Below are 27824 nucleotides of genomic sequence, written 5' to 3'. Positions count from 1 at the left end.
CACTATAACAACCAACTATACACGTTTTTAGATAGAGATTAACAAACATCAATTATATCTTCTTATATTTGTTTAACAATGTGTAAGGTCACATGTTACTGCTTCAACATTATACTTGTTCTTGTCAGTCTCCAACATAATTTCCGGCTTATACTTTGTTTCTGCACAACTTAACAAGAAATTGACGTTTTGTCTCTTTGTGTAAAATTGAAATATAGCACTACTTAAAAAACTATAAATGAACAGAGTCTAAGAATAAAATCCTACCTTGGACCTGAAGCTATTGATTTTCCGTCGGGACAACAACCAAATGGTGAAATCCTACAATCTGTATTATTTATTATCTTACAACCTTGACCATTTGGTCCTTCTGCGGGCGATATCTTGTCTGGACAACATCCAAACTTGCTCTCAATGCATTTTTCTTTTTTTAAAGGTTTATTGTCATCACAGCCTTCACCTTCGGGTCCTTTTGCAAATCTTTGGTTGTCAGGGCAACAACCAAATAATGTATTTTGGCAGTCGGATAAAATATCTCCACTTCCTTCAATATCATTACATCCCGTGTACAAAGGTCCAGTAGCCATGGAGACCCCATCTGGACAGCAACCAAATTCACTATTCTGGCACGCATGATATCGTTGTCCTTCCGTAAAATTAAAGAGAGATTCTGAAGTTTCGGAACATCCTTGTCCATTAGGACCAGTGGCAGGAATGAGTCCATCAGAGCAACATCCATAAGCTGATTCATTACAGTTCTCACCGGATGATATGCCAACCTCACAACCCAAATAATTTGGACCCAAAGCCGGTGTGGTTCCATCATGACAGCAACCAAATTCAGTTGAAGCACATTCTATTGCAATGGAAATTTCTGAACAGCCATTAAAGTTTGGACCAGAAGCTGGTGTTAATTTATCAGGACAGCAACCGTATCTGGTTTGAAAACAGTTCTCTATTAGGGGACAGCCGCTCGTTTCGTTTACAGCAGGAGTTACACCATCGGGACAACACCCAAACTTGGTTTCAGTACAGGATGGCAAGGCAAGACACCCAAATCTAATAAAGTAAAATAGTTTACAAATATTTCTGCAAATAATAGTCTTTTACTAAAACCAAATTTTATTCAGAATGATAAGTTTTAAACCAATATTTCTATCAAGTTTTAACTATTACCTATTTATTATGGAAACGTCTTTAAACTTGTATGTCAAATGTTAGGTTGCAGTTTCAAAAACGGTTTCAGATGCCATTTTATGGTGCTCACTTTAACACTATAGCAAGGTGCACGTTATGGAAAATGTGGTTCTATGTTAGTCTGTATAAATTATTTACATGCACATAAATTAGATTTTGATGACGCTCTACAACAAGTTTGCGTATTTTTAATTTCTGTGACTAATTACACATAAAGCCTGGTTTTGAGAGGATTACATATTGAGGTTTCTGATAATTATGTGTACCTTGTTTTATTGTAGTGAATGGTAATGACACTTAAGATATTTTAATAAACTGTAAAAATACCGTTCATATCTCCTTCACTCTATAATTTGACAATTCATGTGACAGATATAGCAGAAAATTGTGTACTGCAGCAAAAACCTTATAATATTTTGGAAAATATAAGCTTCATGTGATGATTCTGCTAAACATGACACTTGTATTACGAGGGAGAATAGTGTTCAGAGAACAACCGATGTCCAATAGAACAAATATTATGTTTAAATATCTTACATTTGAAAATATATTGCTTATCTTAATAACTTACTTAAATGGTCCTTGTGCAATACTAACACCATCTTGACAACATCCAAACTCTGTAGTCTGACATCCGCCAGGGAATGAGTGAGGGTGGGGGCAGTTGTCCATATTTGGACCAGCAGGTGTAATTCCGTCAGGACAGCAACCGTATCGGGTTTTCTTACAGCCTCCTAAAACCATCACTTCGTCTGTAGAGTGGTGACAACATTTAGAAGTTTAGCACTATTAGTTAAATGAATAAATATACACGTGACAAAACTTATCAGTAAAGTTTTTCGTTATATGTAAACTATTTTCCGTTTACACCATCCTAAGATAAAGACCAACATCAGTATTACCTTTTTATTCGGTTAATTTAATGTTTCGCTTTTTAACGCTGAAGATAAAGAGAACTGCTGTTTAGTATCCATTAAATAAATATATATTTTTATTTCACCTTCATCACAAGAGTGCATGTTACATAGTTCTCTGTGGAAAGGTCGTACTGCTGGATCACATAGAGTTTCTGGTACCTGGTGATCATCTTGAATACAGAAAACTTTCCTAGTTTTCTCACCCCCACCACATGGTTCTGAGCACTACATTTGTAGATAAACGAAAAAAGTATAAACACATTATCGTGTTACAGGGAGCTTAAATAATTTATTGTATTTTTAAAACTAAACTACAAATAACTATTTCTTTTAATTGTGTAGATAAAAAAAAATTCATTACAACTTACTTGGGACACTGCTTGAAGGGGGGAACCCGTTAAAAGTTACATAAAATTTGTACACATCAGATATGGATCAAATTTCTGTGGCAGTTTTAACTTTCCTATAAATCAGATAAATTGAACAACACAAAACCCACTGAAAATATGGGAAGAAAAACGTAAAGTTGATTTAGCATGCCTGTGTGTATCTGCGATTTACGGCAACAATAACTTATTGTTTTTGTGTTCAACATTTATGAGCAAGCTTGTAATTTTTGCTTTTTGGAAAGGGTAATTGTTAAGCCTGAATATATTTTCAAAGAAGGAGAATTTCGAAGATGGCTCTAAAATACTGGACGTAGAGATCAAATCCTGATGGTTTTCTTATCGTTTATTTATTTATATTATAAATTTAAAACAAATTAAGCTTAAATGGACAGCAATAATTAAGCTACAACATTTGGTATAATTTAATGTCTATGCAATGCCTTTAACTTGCACTGAACATTATAATATTACGAATGAAAAACAGGTTACATATGATAACTCTTATTATAATATGTAACTTGTCTAAATTATAAAGAAATGTTTCAGAACTTAACTGAATGTGTTTGATCTTACGTATGTTGAAAACTATTTATACTGTAAACGTTCTTAGATATAGAGATTTATCAACTGGGTTATCGTCAGTAGACGTTCTAATACTTTTATAGTAGAAGAATGAAGTAGAACTTTAGCATGACTGATTGAATATAACAAAGCATCGATATTATTTTGAATAAATATTTGATAAAATAATTTCCAACCCACCCTGTTCCATGGAGCTGCAAACCAAGATGGTGGACAAGGACCTAGTGTGCAGTTCTGAATTACGGAAGGTTTTTTGCTTAGTTTGCAGGAGTCTTCGGAAAATTTTGTAATTTCGTTATCTTTCCAAAGACCACAGAAGACAGCTCTTGTTTGGACTCCTAATCCGCATTTGGTTGAACACTGAAAATGACATTTTACAATTTCAGTTTCTAGAATAACTGATAAAAACGAAAACCAGCATTGGACAATGAAACACTTTATTATACACGGTCATACATTGATTAATATTAAAAACAATAACATAAATTACATACGTAAACTATAATACGTTTGGATTAAAATAATTTTTGTACAACAGAGAACAAAGTAATTAAATGTATTGAAGAAATATCTATATTTCAGATCAGCACAATCCGAAAAAAAAAGACCATTTTAGTCGCACTGTAAAGACAATTAAATTGTTTGGTTTAATGCGTTGTTTTGAAGTTCAAGATATATTATTTCGTATGGCATAAAGGAAAAATGATATATACTTTTTACACATTACTTTCTACCTAGGAATGTGATCCAACCACATCACTAACGGAATAGCTACAGATTCAACCAAACAAAAGGTAATTAAACTCTTATATGAATTTTAATTTTCTTTGCACAACACTGATATCTTACCAGATTCATTTACAGTTTGGTGAGAAAAGTTGCCTCATATTGAACTTTATGATCAAAGCAGTTCGTTTATTTATTCATTTTTTTTTGTCTTGTAATATATTTTACACCATTAGCGACATTAGCTCATTTACCGCAGACCACTCACCGTAACTCCAAACGTAGTCCATAAGAGAGGTTACACTAGTTGTAGACATTACATAGTACTTGCATACTGAGAATAAGCTACGCGAAACAATAGGGTTTGGTTTAGTTGAATTTAGCGCAAAGCTACACAAGGGCTATTTGCGCTATCCATTGCTACTTTAGCAGTGAAAGACAAGAGGGACGGCAGTTAGTTATCACCATCCACAGCCAACTCTTGGGCTACTTTTTTACCAACGAATGGTGGGATTGATCACGATGCGAAGGAAAATAAAAACTGAGAGTACTGTTTGAGACTTTGTCGAATCACAGAGAGACGACAGAAAATCAGAAATCAGATATATTCTATCTACCAGGACACAACAGATGAAGTTATTAAAACTGATGAAAGAAATGAGTCTCGTACTTGAAGTGTTAAAATACTCCGAAGGTCTAATAAATTACGGAAACGCAAAAAAAAAAAAATTACATGGTGTGCTGCTGTTTCAACGTAATATCCTGTTTTAAAATACTCCAGATAACGTACGCATGTGAATACAATAGAGGACTTCAGAGGATCACATGAAGAGGTCGGCATTTAGATCTGACCTCTATATCATTTCCTGTGGGCCAGATATATGTCAGACATTGTGACAATCGGTTTAGCGATTCACCAGATATAAGGATACACACACAAACTAATTTACGTCTTTTAATTATGTGTACACAAGATATATAGAAATATATGTTTGAGAACACCTTTCACAGTTTCCTTTTCTTTTATAATGACTATTTTGATAAGCAAGGTTTAGTTACGGCAGAGAAAAATGTGATTCGCATCGATTAGTTAGTATAAATGTTAAACTAGAGGAAATACAGAATTGACGTCTGCAATATTGGCGAGAAACGCTTATAAACAACAAATGACTTTCTATTGATCTATGAATGTTCATGCATAAGAATATATGGAGAAAAGGCTGTTCATTGTTAAACACGTTATTAAAATTAGAGAAACAAACAAAACACAAAAATGTTCATGTCACAATTCGCTTTTAAACTTCAGGTTTAATTTTGTCTTCTTACCTCAGTCCACTCTGCAGAAAACCACAATGGTTCACACGGCTGCAGTTCACCGCAAGGTCTGGTCACTTCAGGCGTACGATTTACAGAACACATCTCTCTCGGAAAAACCTTTCCAAACTCGTTACTGCAGAGCGCGTGCCTCGACTCTAGACTAGGTCCACAAGAGTGGTCACACTGTGGGGGAAAGTTATAAAAAATAGCTGTAAATAAGATATATAAAATAATCTTCCCAGAAGATGGACTTTACACACAATCATCTGATGCCATGTGCCCCTGGTTTTTATAGCAGTCGCCTTTTCTGTTGTTATGATGTTAAATAATTATAAGTTAAAATGCTTAAGGCAGTAATTCCTTGTCATCTTCTAGTTAGATTATTGTAACTGTTTGTAAAGCCAAAACTTTAAATTCTCTTAATTAGTGAGAGTCATAAAACGTTAGAAATAATTTTAACGTAAACCAAGAAACAAAGTGTTATACCTTATTCTAATCAGACACTCATATTAGTCTAGTAAAGAGAGAATTAGCTTTAAAATATTTAGAACATTGTTAACACGTTGGCTCCCAAGCCTATTCTGCTGATACTTTCCAGGGTCCCACTAGTCATTTTATAATTTCTTTTTTAGGAATAGTGGAAAATTTGTATATCATGTTATGTATGAGTCAAAGACGTTGCAAAGGTCATTTTTGCCCCACAAACCATGGGTGAGCCACTTGGGACCTAAGGATGCATTTAGTCTTACTCTCCCACACGACCAGTCCATGGGTAGTGCTAGAATTTCAGAAGCAAAACATTTTTGGCATATAAATCTATGTATAATAATTTTTTTCTCTTTTTCAGATTTTTTTAAATATTTTTTCTATAAGATATATTGAAACATGAGTCACAACCAATCTGACGTGCCAGTAAATATTTTTATGCCCCTAAAAAATGAAAACCAAGATAAGATTATTCGGAAATTGAGGAACATTCAGATACTGAAAATAGATGTTATGAGGATTCAGATTATGAACCTTCTAGTAACGAAACTTCCGATTCAGAAGACGAAAAAGCCATCACATCTGAAGATTTTGAAATTAGAGATTCTGAAACTTAAACTAATGCCCAGCAGTACATTACACCTTATGGATGGCGCCCAGTGAACAGTTCCATCAAAAAAACACTTTTTCATTTATTGCTCTATGTCCCGCATCGTCTATAATTGCTACAATAACGCATTTGAACGTGTTTGAGCTTATGGTCAGTGATGAAATTTATGATCTTATAGTTCAACAAACAAATATCAATTATCACCAAACTAAGGCAGTTGGTTACACAAAGGTAAGCACGTAAATAGACACTTACTGTGATGAAATAAAAAAGTTTCTTGAAAGTATTATTTACGTGGGACGTGTGAGATACCCAATGATAGCCTACTATTGGCAGAAAGATCTCTTCTACAGGAATTCTTATATACCACAAATAATATCAAGAAATAGGTCTCAAACACTCCTACGTTTTGTTCATTTTTCATATAATCAAATAGTAGGGAGAGATCGTTTAGGAAAATTAGAAGGTTACTTGAGATTCTTGAAAAACATTTTACAAGAGCTAACATTTCAGGTGAATGGATTGCAGTAGATGAAACAATGGTGCCACGACGAGGTCGCCTAGTGTTTCATCAATATAATCCTGGGAAGACACATAAATATGGTTTGAAAGCATAAATTATGTTATCCCCAAGGTTACACCTAAACCAACTCTGTTTTTGCTGGAAAAGATGGATTCACCCATGCAACTCAAATAGTCCTTGATCTTGCTAAAGACTATCTAGATGCAGGGAGAACAGTCACTACAGATGATTTATATACATCAATCGATTTAGCAAACAACTGCTAAAGCATCAAACCAACCTTGTGGGAACATCACGAGCGACAGAAAGGGGAACTTACCCCAAGGAAATTATAAGTGTAAAACTAAAGAATGGAAAAAATGATGATGATGGAATTGTGACTGCAAAATGGAAGAGCAAACGTGATGCTTTTATGTTATCAACGAAGCATGGGCCGAGTTTCACGGAAGCTGGTCTGAAAATCAATGATGTGGATGTTAAAAAACCAGAAATGGTTCTCAATTACAATACCACAAAACAAGGAATAGACATATCCGATCAAACGTCCAGTTATTTCTCGCCACATAGAAATAGTATTAGATGGTATCATAAAATTTCTTTTAAGTTTTTGCTAAATACAGCAGTGGTAAATGCTTCGGTATTATTCAATAATCCCTGTCGCACCAAACATGCTCGCCCTTTCAGCCGTGGGAACGTTATAATGTGACGGTAAATTCTTCTATTCTTTGGTAAAAGAACAGCCCAAGAGTTGGCGGTGGGTGGTGATGACTAGCTGCCTTCCCTCTAGTCTTACACTACTAAATTAGGGACGGCTAGCGCAGACAGCACTCGAGTATCTTTGCGCGAAATTCAAAAACAAACAAACAAACAGAAACAATTATTCAATAAAGCACACAAAAATATTCAATTACATGAGTTTCGAAAATCAATCATTGAATTACTGCGTCATGAAAATGAATGTTCAAGCAACAGTAACACCAAGGACAACATCAGAAAGAGCCAACACACAACACATTATGAAGACTTACACTGAAAGAGACAAGATTAAGAGAATAATTCGTAAAAGATGCATTGGCTGCTACAGTGAAATAAGACAATGACAGCAAAAGATGCAGACAGAAAAACTAAAAAAACGTTCGTACTACTGTGATAAATGTGAAGGTAATCCTTCTCTATGCATTACTTGTTTCAATAAAAAACATTAGGTCATACAACTTCAAACTGTACTTATAATAGTGACTGTCACTTTGTACTACTTTTGTACTATTCATTATTTTTATTTTCATGGTGAATTGATTTATTTGTTTTGTAATTTGTTTTAGAAACAGTATGTTGGAAAATTTACATAACATTTTGCTTTAAAATTCTTTTTATGCTTTTTTTACAATCACTATGTCAAAATAACAATTTCGTTGTATCCATTTATGTCTAAACAAAGTTATCTGCTTAATATATTTTTATATCATGTATATAACTATCATGTTGATAAAACTTAAGAAGAAATAGGTGGATTTAGAAAAGAAATGTTGCCTTGATGTCCCACTCTCATCTGTATACGTAGCCGTTGTGTCCAAATGAATAAGTGTCCCTTTAAAAAGAAAACAGACTTACCGGCATGTCGGAGCTAACTTGTCACCGGCATGTCGGAGCTAACTTGTTAACAATGTATTTTCTTCTCACCAGTAAACATATCTTTCCACCTTATTACAATAGTCCATCAGTAAATCATCATGTCAATGACGTTTATGTAATAATAAAGAGTCCCTCGGTGGGACAGCGGTAAATCTCGGGACTTACAACGCTAATATTTGAGGTTCGATTCCTCGCGGCAGGCACAATTTATAGCCTAATGTCAGAACATTTATATTGAAAAAAGATAGGTTGAATGAGAAATAATTACTTACAAAAGAACGTTGTTGTTGGGTTTCTTTTAACAACAGGCTACCTGCATTCTGTCCACCATTGGAAATCGAACCATCGATGTTGCGCCAGAGGGCAGTTAATAGTAACAGGGACCTTTCTACATAACTTATTTTTGTAGATTAGTCCTCCAAGATTGTTTTCAACAAATATCACTCTGAACTGAGCAGTTGCTGTCCGCTTCATCTCCTTTGCAAATTAACTAAGTTTTTATCTGAACAGCCAGAAATGATTACTTCAGTCACATTTTGTCAGTAGCAAAGTCTATCTTTGTTACACATTTTACTGTAACACTAATTATGTACTCACGCAGTGCAACTATATCTAACTCTATTTGAATCATATAAAACAACATTAAGAAATTCAGCCATCGCTTTTAAAGGTATAATATTTATCAAACAGTAAGAATAATAGTTAGGGCGATCTGAGATAAATATATTATGCCTAAGCGCATTTCACACTTGTTTGCTCTTATCGCCTCATTAAATTAATCTCGATTAAAAATCACACTTTGGGCCTTGTGACATTAGGATTAACAAGTTCTAATAGTACATATATACATAAAGACAAGTAGTTAACTTCTGAAAGGGTGAAAGAATAGAATGTATCGATTTTCACTTACTTCACTCCATTCAGAGAGAATCCACTCTAGACCCTCACAAGGTCTTAAGTTACACATTTGTGTCTCTGCTGGTTTAAGTTTCACGTCACAGTTCAGACTTTGTTCAATTGTTCCATTTCTTCTGCATGTGACACGCCTAGTCTGTACACCTTCCCCACACAGCTTATCACACTAAACATTTTTTAAAATAGTCATATATGAGCTACTTCAGACATATTTATTTATATTAAAAACATTGAGCCTATTCTTATATTTTTATATTTTATGTATAACAGAGTTACAAATCAACTTGTGCAGACAACTGAAACTCTGAAATAGATGAATGATGTTTTAACCTTCAGGTTTCCTTTCAACCCAAAATAAACTTCAGATAGACAATACAAAACGATTTATAAAATAACAGGTTATACTGTGAATAAAAATGTGCCGTTGTTGGGGTGTCTCATAATCGTTTTAACTTTTATTTATATAGCGGACTGTTACTTTTATAAATCATAATCTTCTTATTTTATTTTTATGATATGCGATTACCGGTTTTGTGACTTCACAGGCCACTCTTCAGGAAACAGTTTACCGAGAATTTTATCTTTTCTGTAAGTCTTAGTAACTGTTTTCACGGTTCCACGGATCCCACATATACATATACATACATACACTTTTACTATTATAGTCACTTACTAGATGGCGCTATACAATAAAATTAATTCTGTAAATTTGAAAAGTGTTTGTTTATTTGTAATTAAGCACAAAGCTACATAATGGGCTATATGTGCTTTGCCTACCACTGGTATCGAAACCCGCTTTCTAACGTTGTAAGTTCGCAGATAAACTGTAGTGCCACTAGGGGGCTAAAAAGAACAAATGCTAGAAAGAAACAAAATAATTTTAGGCGAATTTTTCTTTAGAGAAAGAAATAAATAATAAAAATGACACTCATTTCCAATTGAAGTTCAAACTAGAAATACTAATTGTGCATTTGTAATCGCCTTAGTTCATCATCAGCTAAATCTGTTTTTTTAAACTCAAGACCCGAAAGATTTACTTATCTGGCAGAGTTTAAAATATTTTTACTGTGTTTAATATAATGGCGAAAATATATTCATTGTTTTGATTTTAAGTTTACAAGTGAATGACTTTCAAAGTAGTTTCTTTCACCATAGATAAAACCTAAATATTATCGTAACTGAATTATCACACGCAGCTGATCTTATAAGTACTAAACATGATTAAAAATTAATATATATATATATATTATTTTCACACATTTGGTGACTCATTGAACATATCCAACCGTATGTAAATGTGTGAAACATACGTCTCTGTGTCAGTACAGTGACAGTGGTTAATAATGAAAGCAACATCAACTGCGTCATCCACTAAATGGTTATTCATCAGTTATTACTGATACCAAACAACTAACAAAGACTTTGAAAGTCACCTTGTGTATTACATACCGGAGACCAAGGTTCATAATGCCATTCTGGACAAGGATTTCCCAAAGAACACGCCTGGAGCATGTTTGGCTTGGGTCCTGCATCTTCTTCGCATTCTTTGTCACCAATAACGATGGTGTTGTTCTGGAACGTCCTCTGACAGTAAACAACACGAGGTTGAGCTTCATGGCCACAAGGTCCAGAGCATGCTTCCCACTCGCCTACATGCCAACTAGAACAAACACAAATTGAGGTGTAGGTCTCATGAAATGTACATATCGTAAAATTTAAATATTTTACAAAAGTAATTATTTAGTCTACTGAATTAGTATTACATTAATATTTCTTACTTGGTTTATGGCTAAGCATGAAGCGACACAATGTGCTATCTGAACTGTGCTCACCACAGATATCATAATCCAATTGTGTGTGTGTGTGTGTGCGTATGGCGGATTAAAAATTGGTAGTTATGTGATACAATACAAAACATGTTGTTCCCAATACATTGCACCCTCCCTTAGGTGCATTGGTATTAAATCTAAGGACTTACGATGCTAAAAATCGAATTTAGCTGCTCACTGTAGGCACATCACAGATAGCCCATTGCCAGTGTAGCTTTGTACTTAACAACAAAAACCAACAACAATATTTTGGTGATCAGTGTTTTGAGGTTTTCGTGTGTGCATCTGAAGGTTGGAATTTAAGTAACTATTAAAATTAATTTGCGTATTATGATATTCATATATTTTATTGGAATTCAATTTGTTACTTTAGTAAACTATTCACTTAAGCAACTCTTTGCTTCGTTGGGTTTCGCGCAAAACTAGCCTATCTTAATTTATATATTAGATGGTATATAGCTTGTTTTGAATTTCGCGCAAAACTATAACAGTGCTATCTGAGCTAGCCGTCACTAATTTATCATTGTAAGACTAGAGGGAAGGCAGATAGTCATCACCACCAACTCTTGAGCTACTCTTTTACTAACGAATAGTGGGATTGACCGTCACATTATAACGCCTCCATTGCTGAAAGGGCAAACATGTTTGGTGGGACGGGTATTAGAACGCGCGACCCTCAGATTACGAGTCGAGCGTCCTAACCACCTGTCCATGCTAAGCCCTGGAAAAGAGTTAATCAACACATCCACTGACAGTGAATATGTGAGATGCTTTTGTCCAACCGTGTCGTGGGATTTACCTGGAATGTCGCTTTGGCACCTGCAAGTGAAGGTGAGTTCCAGCATTTCAGAAACTTTATATATGTGTGTCTTATTTAATATAAAATGTCTTTAAAACCCAAACTCTCAAAGTGTCAGAGAACTCTCTAGCTGTTTGTGAGTCAGTTGGTATGACTCTCTTGAGTCGCCCAGCGCACACTTTTTCAAATCTCCTCATGAGCTGATATCACAGAGTTAAAACGAGAAAATAGTTTTTTTCTATATTACATGGTTATTAAGATACACGAATACGGCATTAGAACATTTGGTAGAATCCATTATATAATTAAACTGTGTTTAAAACGTAAACATAAGAAAAACTTATTATTTAAATGATATATAACAAAAGTCGCTTTTGTGTAGTCATTAGTGTTTGCTTGTTTTTGAAATTCAGACAAAGTTACATAAGGGCTATCTGTGCTAGCCATCCATAGTTAAGCAGTATAACACTAGAGGGAAGGCAGCTAATCATTAATACCCCCAGCCAATTTTGGGCTACTCTTTTGCTAACGAATAGAAGGATTGACCGTCACTTTATAACGCCTGTAAGGCTTAAAGGGTGAGCGAGCATGTTTGGTGTGACGGGTATTCGAACTTGTAACTCACAGATTGGCCGTGTCGGGACAGGAACTGTGCAAAGCAATAATTATAAAAGTAAATTATTTAATATTGTTTGGAAAATTGCTGAAAAGAACAACTGAGTTGAAGGAAACTAAAAATGTTTTACCTATGGTAACAAGCTGTTTTCGTTTTCTTACTGCTTAATTTAAATACAGGATAATTGTGTGTTTTACTTCCATAAGTTATGTCTGTTCTGTTAATAATATACACAGTATCATACATGTAGTGTTGAATATATTTTCTTTATTTAAAACTGCCTTACAGAGATAGAAATTAATGAAGTATTCGTCAAGGGCTCACAAAGTTCTAATTGTTTACATTTCCTCACAAAAGTGTTCACCCCCCATACCAATAGTGTTATATTTTGATGAAATAACAATAATGTAAACAATTGTTTTAATGAACTTGTTTTTATTAAAAACCCTAGTGAAAAAAATTAACGCTGTTAGGTGTGAAAGAGTTTGAATATCAGCAAAATCTGCAAAGAAAATATATGTAAACTGAAATTTGTTGATTGCATAAGTATTTAGTACCTTACGTCACTAGTTGATGAAAGCAATTTTGGAAACAATTATTACTGTCAGTCTTTTTGGATAGGTCTGTGCCAACTTTGCACAAGGGATAGTGTAATTTTTGTCCATTCTTTTTGGCAAAATTGCTCTAATTTTGTAAAATTCGTTGGAGATTGTTGATGGACAGTAAAATTTAAATCTCGCTATAAATATTTTATTGGATTCAAGTCATAACTTTATCTGGTACACTCCAGAACATTAACTTACTTCCTTTGAAACCATTCCAGTGAGGTTTTGATCTTATGCTTCAGGTCGTTGTTCTGAAACGTGAATTTTTAACCCAGGTTTAGATTCTTGGCTGACTCAATCAGGTTTTCCTCTTAAATTTGCCTGAACTTCCAACATCCACCTTCCTCGTAATCCTAACAAGTTTCCCAATCACTGCTCAGTGATGGACTTTCCACACTCAAAGGATTAATAAACGACTTTGACATTTTCTTGTAACCTACTCCTGATCTGTGTTTCTCTACCACTTTATCCATAAAAAAATTTGGAAAGCTCCTTTGTCTTCATTGTTGGTTTGTTGTATCACTATGTTAGTTGTGGCTTGAACAGATTTATTTATTCTGAAGTCAAACTAAACCACTTTGATTATACACAGACCATTATACTACTTTTGTGACCTTTCAAACTCATCCGTTGCACCTGAACTGAAATTAGGGCTGTATAGCAAAGGGATTGAAAATTTATGAAACGGACAACATTCTAATTTTCTTTGAATATCGAACTTTAACATCAACGTTTTATTTTAGCTTTCTCAGTTTGGAGTAGATTGAGTAGATTCTAAATACAAAGTCCCATTTGGAAGTTTCATGATTGTAAGCTCAGAGAGAAATAAAATGTGGAAATCTTGCACGGGGAGGGTAGGTGTGTGGGTGGGTGAATACTTTTGAAAGTGGTCCGGCACGGCCAGGTGGTTAAAGCAATCGACCCGTAATCGGAGGGTCGCGGGTTCGAATCCCCCTCACACCAAAACATGCTCACCTTTTCAGTCGTGGGGCGTTATAATGTTACGATCAATCCCACTATTCGTTGGTAAAAGAATAGTTCAAGAGTTGGCAGTGGGTGATGATGACTAGTTGCCTTCCCTCTAGTCTTACATCGCTAAATTAGGGACGGCTAGCACAGATAGCTCTCGAGTAACCTTGCGCGAAAGTCACTGTTTATTTTAGATAAAACATACTGACTGAAAGTAACATGTTGAACTTTATATTTCTATGATTATATGAGCGTAAATGCACAATTTAACTAAAATGCCTGGATGTAACAAACTAAAAATAATAAACTTGGTGAACACAAGACTGCTAAATAAACGGAAGCAGAATATTTGATTCTGACGTTTGATGAATGACGTAGTCAAAGCTGGGCCTGGACGGGCACGTGCCTTGTCAATACCTGCTTGAGTCACAATACATTCTCTACCAATAAAAGACGCAAAACACGAAAATTAGTTTGTTGCACCAAGGATAGTGCAAAAAAAAAACAAAACAAACTGACGGTATCATGTATTAGTACGTAATTAAGTGCAACATTACTGCCTAAAGTTAAATGATTTGTTTGAATATAGTGGGCTAACTTGCTTATCTAAGTGAATAAACGTAAATATACCTCTGTGTTGGGGTGGGTGTATCTGTACTTATACGTTTCTATATTTCTTGATCAATTAGCAGAACTTGACACAGTGATACAGGGTGACTCAAGGAAGGTCATGACGATGAATCCATCATCTAATTTCATATCTGGTTTTGGAAAAGCTAACAAATTAGAACAACTTAGTACAATGTGTATGTGTTTTCATATAACAAAGCCACATCGGGCTATCTGCTGAGTTCATCGAGAGGAATCGAACCCCTGATTTTAGCATTGTAAATCTGAAGACTTACCGCTGTACCAGTGGGGGACCACTTGATACAATGATACAGGATTACATGAGGAAGGTCATAAAGGCTTTGTCTCCCCATCTAATATCATATTGACATAATTCTTGAAAACAGCATGTCTTTTTGTTTTCAGAATTGGTACCTACATGTATTTTCATTGCACGTTTAATGTTTATTATGTTAAAGAAAAAATATAAACACAAATTTCTATCCTTTGTTACAAATTAGTTATTATTTCACTCGTCCAAAGGATGAGTACTCCAGCTAGCTATTTATAAAATACTGTGCTTTAATGGACATACAAACAATGTAAGGCCAGAACATTATACGTATCTTTGGCTGCAGGCTCGAGCGGATTCTGCACACCTACACACAAATGTCTGTAATAAGATTATGTCCCGATGGTGCCCGGGCAACTTTAAAGGCTTGCCTATACCACTGATTAAGTAACTTAAACACTGAGTTCCTCACCTTGCTTGGCATGATTCTACATGACATGAACGGTGATTGGACGGCTTAGAGAAAATGTCACATAAAGCTTCTGAGACCATATAAGACCTCTCTTTACTGACACAATTCACGGACCGAAGTTGTACACCTAAATAGAGCAGGAAACAATGTTATTTTAAGGAGTACAAATGTAAGTCGTTTACCCTTTCGTTGCACACATCTTTGTCGTATTTATAAAAAAAAATAAGTTCGTAGTCTGAATGGATGGAATTATTGCATAACAGGAAAAACTCTCCTATGAATACAGTAAAATATATTGATTACAAAGATTGGGTTAAGTGAAAATACAGTAAAAATATTGATGACAAAGATGGGGTTAAGTGAAAATACAGTAAAAATATTGATGACAAAGATGGGGTTAAGTGAAAATACAGTAAAACTATTGATGACAAAGATGGGGTTAAGTAAAACATGAATATAAACTTTAAATGTGTACGCCGGACCACTTCCATGAGTGTATATATTACGAATTAGTTAATCATATTTGTTTTAAAATATAAAACGCCACACAGTGAGTTATCTGGACAATACCGAACGCGAGCATCGAAAGTCGAGTCTTGGTGTTACACGGCAATGAAACAAGCTATTAACATAAAATATATATCTGAGACACTGTTCTATTTAAAATATTTTCAAAGTTTGTCTGATCAGATATTTACAAACATAACAATTTTTCTTGTTCATTGTGAAATATACAAATTTTACTGTTGTTTGTTTACTTTAAGCACAAACCTACATAAAGAGATATCTGTGCTCTGATCACCACGGGTATCGAAACCCGGATTTTAGCGTTGTGAGGTCCGCAGACATACTGTTGTGCTACTAAGTCTACGGACTTACAACCCTAAACTCAGCAGTTCGATTCTCCTCGGTGGACTCAGCAGATAGCTCGATGGGGATTTGCTATAATAAAACACACATACATACAATACCAGAGATAAAGTTTCTTATACTTCGTTGCTTTAGCAATTTCACAGAAACCTTAAGTGAACAATAGATGATTCTCTAGAGTCATTTCTTATTATCAATTATAGTTAGCACAATGTATGAGATATTTTATAAAATCGTCCAGTTTAACAAAATATTGATAAAAGTAGCCAGCATAAACAGTAACAATTGAACTCATACCATGAGCTACAGGGAAACTTTGTTGATCTCTAAGGAAGTTAGGAGATGTGTCGTTTGCTAAGCCTTTAGTATAATATCCTTTATTTATTGCCAGATTCCCCCCCCCATTGAGAACCTTGAATTGAAAAAGACTTAATTTGATCTAAAGAGACACATTAAACAGTTAAACGTTATTTTTCAATAGCTTTAAATTTCTGAAAGTGAAATGTATTGAAATAAAAACATTTTTATGTGAAGTACACCAAAGAAGATGACACCACACAGGTTATTTTACTATGACAAAATAGAAACTTACCATTACCACACGTTTTAGAACATTCTCCGAAGTCTCCAGTTTTCCATGTGAAGTCATTTGATCCATTTAAGTTGAAAGTAGTTGGCAAGAAATATCTATAGTTTATTCCTCTATTGTTATCTTGAAAGAGAAGCTGGGAAATAAATCAACAATAAATTTTCAATTTTTATGAATTTGAAAATCATAAAATTAATACACTTTATGCATAGATTTTTAAAAGTGATTAAAAAATATATAGCTGCAATTTTTTAAATTATATACAGATTCGAGTGTAGCCTAGTAATTAACATGATAAATATGAGTGCAAGTGTCAATGGTTCATGTCGTATTGCTACAAAATCGAGGTTAGCGGAACTGTGAATGCGTTATAAGTGCGACAGTCAAATGTCACTGTTTGATCAGAGTGGTCTTCCATTTAGATAATCAGTTCAACATCAGGTAAGGCTACGAATTACGCCGGTCGATAAAGCTTATATCGGTAAAAAAATTAAATTGTATATAAATTAAATGACCTTTATTCGTATTAAGAAATATATTACTACACAACTGCTTTGAAAAATTTTTAAACAAAACTTTGTTCTAAAATACAGACATTCTCTGTACATCAACATTGTAAAATACAGACATTCTCTATGCAACAACAATCAGTCAAGCAGTCTTTTTAAAAACGTGCCGACTCTAATATTTTAAACACATTTTACTGAATCACTGTAGCAAGCATGTCGAAACTAATAATACATGCTATATAATATATGCATGTTTCAGCACAGGTTCAAAGTCCAGAAACTGTCAGTTACAAAAACGCCTTTCAGAGCAGGAAAGCACAATGAGGATAAATAAAAATAAGTGTTAACAGATGTAGTGTCATATTACAGTTGTTTGTAACTGCAGTACATTTGTGAAGCTGACTGAAGTTTCACTTTAAAGCGCCATCTAGTGGTTTATTTTGAACTACCAAAAGTGTAACAAACAATTAACGTATTTTGCGTAATTATGAAAGTTAAAACTGTTCTCTAAACAAGATCACTGAAGAAGTGACAAAACTTCAGACGTTATCACACATCCAGTAACGTGTTTATTAAATTTGACATCACCTTGATAGCCCCCTAGTGGCACAGCGGTATGTCCGCAAACTCACATTGCTAGAAATCCGATTTCGATACCAGTGGTGGGCAGACAACAGATAGTCGCTTAATTACCACCAAACAAAACACTTTGGTAGATGTATGACTTACATGCATCTCTGTTCGTGTAAATCTTCATTGAATAGTTAATTTCTCTAAACCTTATATTTAAGAATTTTCAATTACATATACATATTTAACCTGAATTGTCAGATTTTAATGGAAATACAATGTGTAGAAAATTCCATGTGATATATTTTGTGCGTTTTATGTAATCAGTTAGTTTTTTAACGAAAACAGCGATTAAAACGTGTTCAAACGTTGATAACGACTTTGTGTGTAGATCTTATATGTTGCTGTTTAATAACCCATCTTCTTCACAGTAATTTTTTTCTTCTATAGCTGACATGTATCTTAAAGACATCGTATTGATCGATACAATATGTTTCCACGTTCAAAAAGTAGCCTTGTTTTATATTATATGTGACACAACATTGAACAGATACGCAATATTATTACCGACACGAACTTGAGCAGCAGTTACCTTAGAGCATGGAATAACAGTAAAGGCTAAAAAAGTCTATGATACTTAACAGAGTTCTTTATTTTTTATTTCTGTACTAGATACCAATAACAAATATTACGTAAAGAACTGTAAGGAGTTATTTTATGTGCAATCTTAAATGCTAGTATTGTTTATTTTGAATTTCACGCAAAGCTACACGAGGGCTATCTGCGCTAGCCGTCCCTAATTTAGCAGTGTAAGACTAGAGGGAAGGAAAGTAGTCAACACTACCCACCACCAACTGTTGGGCTACTCTTTTACCAATGAATAGTGGGATTGACCGTAACATTATGACGCCCCAACGGCTGAAAGGGCGAGCACGTTTGGTGTGAAGGGAATTCAAACCCACAACCCTCGGATGACGAGTCGAGTGCCTTAACCACCTGGTCTTGCCGGACTTAATGCTAGTAAACCTGTTATCTAAGGAAATGTAAAAGCTCTTCAGTTCTGATTTTATTGTATGTCAGTAAAACCGTTGATTAAAGAATTGTAAAGAGGTCTATTTCTTCTTTGTTAAATGCTAGTAAAACTGCTGGCTAAGAAAATGTATAAGGCCTATCACTCACCATAATGACAAGAGGTTCTGTCGTTGGACCTGAAGCTTCCAGATTCTCAACACTTGAGAGGCCATCTGACCTCCTTGTGTAACGAAAACTTGTTCCTCCTATAGCATAGTTTCCTGGAGTATTTATTCGCCAATTGCCGTTCAGATAGTAGTGTCCATTCAAATTTCGTACGGCTAGAGTAATAATATGAGAAAAATAAGATATGGCCCATAATTATATTCATGGTATGTACGTATAGGACACGACAACAAAAACTGGGTGTGCGATTTTAAAATATACAAATTATTGAAAAATCTTTACGATAACAATAAGAAAATACTACATTCATAACAAGGAGATAGACAAGCTAGAGAGAAGTGTGTATTTTAATACTTCTGTTTTGAATGGACACAAGCTTCTTGCCTTAATAAGTATAAATATGATAAAACATAAGTTCACTAAACGTATACAGATACACCAGATACTTTAAAACCTCGAGTAACTGAAACCTTGACTTTTATTCAAAACCACTGCTGCCCATTAGAAATACTTCAGATGTGTGTAAGCTACAGTGGAGCGCCGTTAAGCCGCGGTATTTGGGGGTCAACCTGCTTAACCGCGGCTTAAACCTTTGTGACTGAAAAGCCGAAGTTGCCAACAGCTCCGCCGAGGAGCCTCATCCGGGCCATTGCGTGATCATTATATCGAATTATGGAATTAAAAATAATACTTTAATTATTGATCACTTTTTTCACGGATTTACCGCGGATTAACTTTAATGTATGGAAAGGTGTGATTCGGTAACAATGGCGACCTCCATAAAGCTGACATAGAGAGCGGATAAGGTAGATTAACGGTCGATTTCTATTGTAATATATTTTATTTATTTCCCAAATTAAAGCAAATCCTTTTTAAATATCCCTTGAAGTTATAAAGACAATGAGAATGTGAGAAACTTTAAAAAGCCAGGTAGTAGATTTAATACATCAAAAATTTTGGGACAAGACTTGCTACAGCGGCTTAAGCGATTTCGCGGTTTACTGGTCCGCGGCTTAATGGCGCTCCACTATACTTTCGACAAGGACAACTGCTTTCTCAACCGATTAATTTTATAACAAATTATTGGCTCTCATAATGAACGTATATAATTATAAACACTTACGGCCATCATAAGAGAAACTGCGCACATAATTAAACACAAAATCAATGTAAATTACTTTTTAAATAACTTATTTGAAGTCTCATGTTCAGTTTAAACAGACCAGTGAGTAGCATACATTTTGCTGTCTCACAAAATTATTTTTAAAAAAAGACTATTATATTTCTTTAATTTTCTACAGTAATCATTTACTGATGTATAAAACCACCCTACTGTGCTCACCCAGATAGTTCGGCGATAAGCCTGTTTCAGATATTTTAATATTTATAGTCCCTTCTGGGATCTGAATAACCTTGTTGTAACCTGCAAAAAATAACCACAGTTTACTCAAATCATAATGTTCCAAAATGAAATATGCTTACATATTACGACACAGAAAATTGTATGATAATCGAACCTTTCAGTGTATCAATATAATATAATAATTTCTACAATCTTTCATGATAACGGAACCTAGAAAACTCCAACCAGCTACAGTCTCCTATCCAGACTCCGATGGTGTAACTTTAGGGTTATAGCGCTAAAATTAGTGATTCGATCCCTGCGTTACATATATCAAAGATAGGCTATTGTATAGCTTTGTAATTAACAACAAAGAAACATGACGTTACAAATTACTCAACACACCATTAGAATATTATAAAAATAGGTTTGAAGTGTCACAGTTTAGAGTGAAAATAACGTTTAGTTGCACTAAATGTTTTACTAACCTCAAGAAACATAAATAGGATCTTATAATGTATCCAATGTATGTGTTATTTATTGTCGAAAAGCAACAAGCGAAAGAGATAGAGAGATGTTTTAAGGTCAAAATAACTATTTTTAAGGTGTCAAAGACATAATTTGATAAGTTTCCTAAAGTTAATATATGAATCGAATAGAAGTATCAAAGTACTTCAGTCTTTTCAAGGTAAATACACGACGGGTCTTACCTTTTGGTAGGTAAACTGTGTTGAAAACTCCTTCAACCAAGCCACAACCATTGCCATTCCAATAACATATTCCACACTGCTCCTTCCAACCCTCAGTTATGTCACATCCAACCTGCAACAAAGTCATAAAGTCTTCGTATACAAAACTCAACAAGTCATCAGTGTAGAACAGTGCTTCTTAGCCGAATCTGTCAGACGACCCCGGATTTTGTTCGACGCGATCCCCCCCCACCACCATTACCTCTAACAAGGGTGAAAATATAGTTCGTCATAGTTCATAACAAAGATGATATGTATACATCTCAGACACTTTGAGGACTAAAAAGAAATATAAACTCGCGGAGACAGATAGTGGCTCCCCTGGAAACCTGCTCGTAACCCCTTGGGTGTAGCGACTCATCATGTGAAAAACAAGAATAGCAATAACTTTCTAGTGTTTAACAGTATGCAATCTTGATTTTGTGTTTAATAGTATTTAACCTTGATTCTTCTGTTTAATAGTATGCAACTTTGATTATTGTGTTTAATAGTATGCAACCTTAATTCTTGTGTTTAATAGTATGCAACCTTGATTCTTGTGTTTAATAGTATGCAACTTTGATTCTTGTGTTTAATAGTATGCAACCTTGATTCTTGTGTTTAACAGTATGCAACCTTGATTCTTGTGTTTAATAGTATGCAACTTTGTTGTTTAATAGTATGCAACCTTGATTCTTGTGTTTAACAGTATGCAACCTTGATTATTGTGTTTAACAGTATGCAACCTTGATTCTTGTGTTTAATAGTATGCAACCTTGATTCTTGTGTTTAACAGTATGCAACCTTGATTCTTGTGTTTAATAGTATGCAACTTTGATTCTTGTGTTTAATAGTATGCAAACTTGAGTGGAGATACTAGAATATAACGTAAAACTATCAGATTTACATACTATTTGCATACTAATAAACACTGAAGAGAAACAACAACAGCAATAATTTTATTGTGTTTTATAGTATGCAACCTTGAGTGGAGATACTATAATATAATGTAAAACTGTGAGATTTAATAACTGATACACTGAACAAAACGTAAAATAAGTTTGCCACAGTCTTATATTAATTAAGTATTTATCCTCAAGTAATTACATGAATTAAAATTTCTACAGAGTTCGAATTTACAGTTTGGTTTGAATTTTACGCAAAACTATATCAAGGCTATCTACTCTAACCAATCCTAATTTAGCAGAGATAGACAAGACAGAGAGAAACTAGTCAAAACCATCCACCGTTAATTCTTGGGCTACTTTTTTTTTTACCAACGAATAATGAGATTGATCTATACTCATTAACGCCCCAGTGGCTAAAAGGACGAAAATGTTCGGTGATGAAACTTCGAACCCGCAACCATCAGATTGCGAGTCAGGCCTTCAAACCATGAGGCCATGTCTTTAGTTTACACACGCCATATATCGTAACATTATAAACTTGTCACAACGTTTTGGTATGAAAATATTGTTTGTGTTATACATTTCAATATTGTTCTGTGTAACGCAAAAGGCATTTATATTTTATACCAATTAAATGTATAAACTTTATATATATGAATGCTTGCACAACGTTTCAGTACCCGAATGCAATATATGTATTAACGTATTAAGCTTTCAGATATTGGTATTTAGAATTTCTCAATGCTTTGTTGTACAAATACAAATGCCACATGTTTTAAGCCTTTACTTCTAATATACGAATATTACATGCAGATATTTTAAATTTAAAATATTCTAGCCAAAACTCCTATGTAAATTAATAATATTTTAACAGATTAGTTAGTTAGTTAGTTATCACCATTAGATTCCATCTAGGAACATAGGGCCGCAATCGCTTGCGGATTCTTTAACAAGTATTTAAGTGAGTAGGCTGTTAGCCCACTGCACCGAGCCGTCCCTAATTTAGCAATGTAGGACTAGAGGGAAGGCAGCTAGTCATCACCACCCACCGCCAACTCTTGGGCTACTCTTGTACCAACGAATAGTGGGATTGAATAGTTAAATAGAAACTGACCCTCCCAGGTCTCCTAGATCAAAATCCCGATGCGGACAAAGAGTTAACTTTAAATAAACCAAACACGTAAACATTTCTTGAAGTATCTTCTTAATCTTCGCAATTTAAAATCAACCGAGAAACATTAGCATTCTATGTTATTTGTAAAAAATATATATCAGAGCTACTAATCTATGATTTAGTTAAAAAGATAGGCATTGGATGTATTCGAGATTATATGTATTTACTAACTCCTGAAATGAAATACCATTATGAATTTTCTGTTAAATAATATTTTGACAATCACGAGATCAAGAAGTTTCAGTTTATTCTAAGATATTGGGTGTAATTCTGCGAGAAGAAAGACATACGCATAGTTAACTGTTTTGATAATATTTTGGCTCCCTTTCCTAATGTTATTGTATCATCTGCCTTTGGTAGTTTATGCACAATGTAAGAAAATTAAATATTGGTCTGATCAGTTGATTGAACATCGATTCCATAGACTTCAGTCAAAATACTTGTTGTAGAGTGTTTCATATAATTGTAATATCATTGATTTGTTATCCTATCATATATCTACTTACCATCAAACATTCTCCATCTACGCATACACCTTTGGATTCGTTGTTACAAGGAGTACCATTTATAACTTTATTAGCAAGACGGTAATGTGAGGAGGTTTCACCTTTTCGCTTGCAGTTCAGTTCACACGGATTAGAGGCTAGAACAAAAAATAAATCTTAATAAAATTATTTAAAACATTTAAAACCATTCAAACCATCTTTCCATTACCGCTATTTATGTTTGATTACATAGGCCTACGATGGTCTTATTGTCTTGAAATATTTACATGTTCTACAGTAAATCCTGTATGTTGTGCGTGCAAGACTATGAAATTCGAAATAAAAGGTAAGTTTTTTGTCCAAACCTTCAATCTGCTATAAGACCTGATGTACCCGCACCTACTACACTGGAAAGAAGCTATTGATACAGTTTCATCTGATCATGAATCTGATGTCAATAGAAATAATTATAGGAATCGTTTTCAACCTGAAACATTTGGTGATTTTGTAAAAGATTTTGGTCTTCCAAATGATTCTTGAGAGATTTGGGGGTCCAGACTTCGGTGTAAGAACTTACTTTCCCCAGGGAAATCATTTTACTGATACAGAAATCGTGAGAAAAAGTTTATACCAAACTTTTCACAAGAAGGTTCACTGATTTATTTCAACAACATTGCTGAATTAATACAAATGCCAGAAGCTGCAGTCTGCTCCTAGCGGTACAATGGTTTATCTGTGGACTCATTCGCCAGAAACTTGGTTTCGACACCTGTGATGGGCAGAGCAAAGATAGCCTATTGTGTAGCTTTGTGCTTAATTCCAAGCAAACAAACAAACAAACAAAAAGCTGTAGCCTATGAATGAAGTGAGTGGCGATTGTTCATTAATTCTTGCAAAAGAAGTCTGAAAGGTTGTCCTCCGTTACAAATAGTAACATACATGCAACTGTTCCTATTGCTCATTCAGTTCACTTGAAAGAAAGATGTTAAAATATCGAACTTATTCTTAATACGATCGAATACAAAGAACATGAATGGCTACATTGTGAAAAGTTAATAGTCCTTTGTATTTTGGCGAGTCAACAATCTGGTTATACAAAGTTTCCATGTTGTTTTATTGGTGTCAATAAGACAGAAGAGCGCAAAATCAACACCGAATAAGAAAGCAATAGTAAACATAGACAGCTTGATACCAAGATCGAAAAACATTGAACGTGAAAGCTTGGTTGATGTAAAAACAGTACTAGTACTTCTACTTTACAAAAATCTGAGCTTGATGAAGCAGTTTGTAAAGGCCTTAGACAAAGATGGCGACTGTTTCGAGTCTCTATGTGGAAAATTCCAAGCTCTATCAGAAACAAAACTTAAAGAAAATATTTTTGTTGGGCCTTAGATTAGGAAATTGAATTCAGATGAACATTCGAAAGGATAACGAAAAAAGTTGAAGAAGAAGCGTGGATTACCTTTAAAAATGTTATTGACAAATGTTCAGGAAACACCAAGGACCAAAATTACAAAACTATTTTCAATAAAATGTATGATAAATTTAAATAATTGGGTTGTAATACGAGCTTGAACGTTTATTTATTTCACTCACATGTTGACTATTTCCCTGAAAACCTCGGTACCGTCAGTGAAGAACATGGGGAAAGGTTTCATCAAGATATTAGGGAAATGTAAATGTTGTATCAGGGATGGTGTAAGAACAGCATGAAGACTGATTGCTGCTGCTCAGTGAAACGAGATGTTCTATACGCAATACATGAAAGAAAGACCACAACACGTTGCTTTGAGATTAAAAGACGCATCATTTACATTTCCCTAATATCTTGATGAAACCTTTCCCCATGTTCTTCACTGACGGTACCGAGGTTTTCAGGGAAATAGTCAACATGTGAGTGAAATAAATAAACGTTCAAGCTCGTATTACAACCCAATTATTTAAATTTATCATACATTTTATTGAAAATATTTTTGTAATTTTGGTCCTTGGTGTTTCCTGAAGATTTCACAAAAATTCAGGATGAATGAGGATACATATTTGTTTGACATCAATGTTCTTCCATTTTCTTCAGTTGGTTTGTATTTTTGTTGACAAACAAAATAATAAAATAAGTTCTTTGTGGCAAACGAAATAGTAATTTGATCGAAGTAAGAATTTTTCTTCTCAATTTGTAAAAGAATCCTTACGCGATATAAAAAGAAGAATATTATTTTCGAAATCTACGTATCTGAATTATACAGGTTGTTCGTATAGATACTATTCTAATTTGTAGAATATCCGTTATTAAAACCAAATCAACTTTTATGAAGTTTAAATTTGCAGGCCTGTGTTATGTATCTAGCTGCTTTCAAACATTGCTGTTTCAAACATTACAGATGCCTTTTAGTTACTTGGATTATTATACAGCTATCGTTCTATTATTCTGTATGTATAATTACTTGTCAAACATTTTATTTTTATGTTTCATTCTTCTGTCTAATATTTCATAATAAATCTCCTTAGGACATGTCTATACATGTTTTTATTTTTCAACAATAAATTTTATTCAACTAAAATGACTCGAAATTGGTTGGATTGCATGTGAATTCGTATTTAACCAGTTAAATAATTGCGATTACACTTACGGTCGTAAAACGGCTCCCAAGTATAATATTTTCCATTATAAGCGAGGTTATCGAAGCTTGCACACTGATGTTCTCGAAAACCCCACGATCTGTCCGGACATTTCTAAAGAACCAGAAAAAAAAAATTGTTGTAATTCCAATCGCACGTATCAAGTTAAAATAAATTATGTTGGTATGATTGTTTTTACAATTTATACAGTTAGTTAGTTAGTCATCACCATTAAATTCCATCTAGAAACATATGGCCGCAATCGCTTGCGGATTCTTCAACAAGTATTTAAGTGAGCAGGTTGTTAGCCCACTGCACCGAGCCGTCCCTAATTTAGCAGTGTAAGACTAGAGGGAAGGCAGCTAGTCATCACCACCCGATCCCGCCGCCAACTCTTGGGCTACTCTTTTACCAACGAATAGTGGGATTGACCGTCACATTATAACGCCCCCACGGCTGGGAGGGCGAGCATGTTTGGCGCGACGCGGGCGCGAACCCGCGACCCTCGGATTACGAGTCGCACGCCTTACGCGCTAGGTCATGCCAGGCCGCAATTTATATAATGTTAACCTAATTGTTTTTAACTTAACTCGTATACTGCAATTTAATTAAAGACTTAATCACCCAAGATACATTTGCATAAGTAACAAATTCATTTGTAATTTTACCAAATAGAAGTTAACACATATCACTAGCAAAACTAAAATCCACGTATCTGCTCTTTGAAATAAGCTGTTAAACCTGTAACATCCAAACACTTTGACCTTTCAATCACCATTGTTCCGAAAAGGTGTTTATATTGAGTACAAAGCTACACAACTGCGCTAGCCATTCCTAATTTAGCAGTCAGCCATCACAACCCATCGCCAACTCTTGGGCTACTCTTTTACCAACGAATAGAAAGATTGACCGTAACGTTATAACGCCCCCACGGCTGAAAGAGTGAGCATGTTTGGTGTGACGGGGATTCGAACCCGCGACTCTTGGATTGCGAGGCGAGCGCCCTAACCACTTGGCCATGCTGGGCACTGTTTTGCCCAAAGACACATTAAGCTTTACGCTGTGTCCACTACATGGAATTGAAGCCCGGATCTTACCCGCAGATTTACCGTTGTCCCATTGAAGGCGCTGGAAACATGAAGGCAGAAGATGTATTTTGTAGGTAATCATATCTGTTTTACCTAAAATGTTCAAAGCAGGCTGTCATGTTAAAACTCATACTGTTCTGAAAAATTTGTTAAAACAGAGATGCTGTAGATTCAATCCTTACTTAATACAACGCAGACGATGTATACCTCCTTAATGAGGAGAAACCTACTTGAAATAGAAATGTATCTCAGAACGGCTGGTA

At 34.6% G+C, this 27824-nt stretch overlaps 1 protein-coding gene across 2 annotated transcripts in view; it reads right to left on the bottom strand.

Annotated features, from left to right (window-relative positions):
- Positions 1-27824, bottom strand: part of LOC143252338 (papilin-like) — a 91661-nt gene that overhangs the window by 30615 nt on the left and 33222 nt on the right. For both annotated transcript variants that reach the window (XM_076504314.1, XM_076504315.1), the window contains exons 5-18: positions 26485-26587; positions 23879-24015; positions 21273-21384; positions 20563-20643; positions 19203-19375; positions 16948-17080; positions 15486-15612; positions 10744-10954; positions 9290-9460; positions 5138-5311; positions 3266-3445; positions 2198-2339; positions 1769-1949; positions 268-1059 (exon numbers count right to left, since the gene is read on the bottom strand). In XM_076504314.1, the coding sequence (XP_076360429.1) occupies positions 268-1059; positions 1769-1949; positions 2198-2339; positions 3266-3445; positions 5138-5311; positions 9290-9460; positions 10744-10954; positions 15486-15612; positions 16948-17080; positions 19203-19375; positions 20563-20643; positions 21273-21384; positions 23879-24015; positions 26485-26587 (2717 nt within the window). The remainder of the gene's footprint in view (positions 1-267; positions 1060-1768; positions 1950-2197; positions 2340-3265; positions 3446-5137; positions 5312-9289; positions 9461-10743; positions 10955-15485; positions 15613-16947; positions 17081-19202; positions 19376-20562; positions 20644-21272; positions 21385-23878; positions 24016-26484; positions 26588-27824) is intronic.

This window comes from Tachypleus tridentatus, chromosome 6, assembly GCF_004210375.1.
Source record: "Tachypleus tridentatus isolate NWPU-2018 chromosome 6, ASM421037v1, whole genome shotgun sequence".
Taxonomy (NCBI): Eukaryota; Metazoa; Arthropoda; class Merostomata; order Xiphosura; family Limulidae; genus Tachypleus; species Tachypleus tridentatus.
The sequence above is the reverse complement of the archived record's forward strand: the minus strand, read 5'-3'. Positions and strand labels throughout refer to the sequence as shown.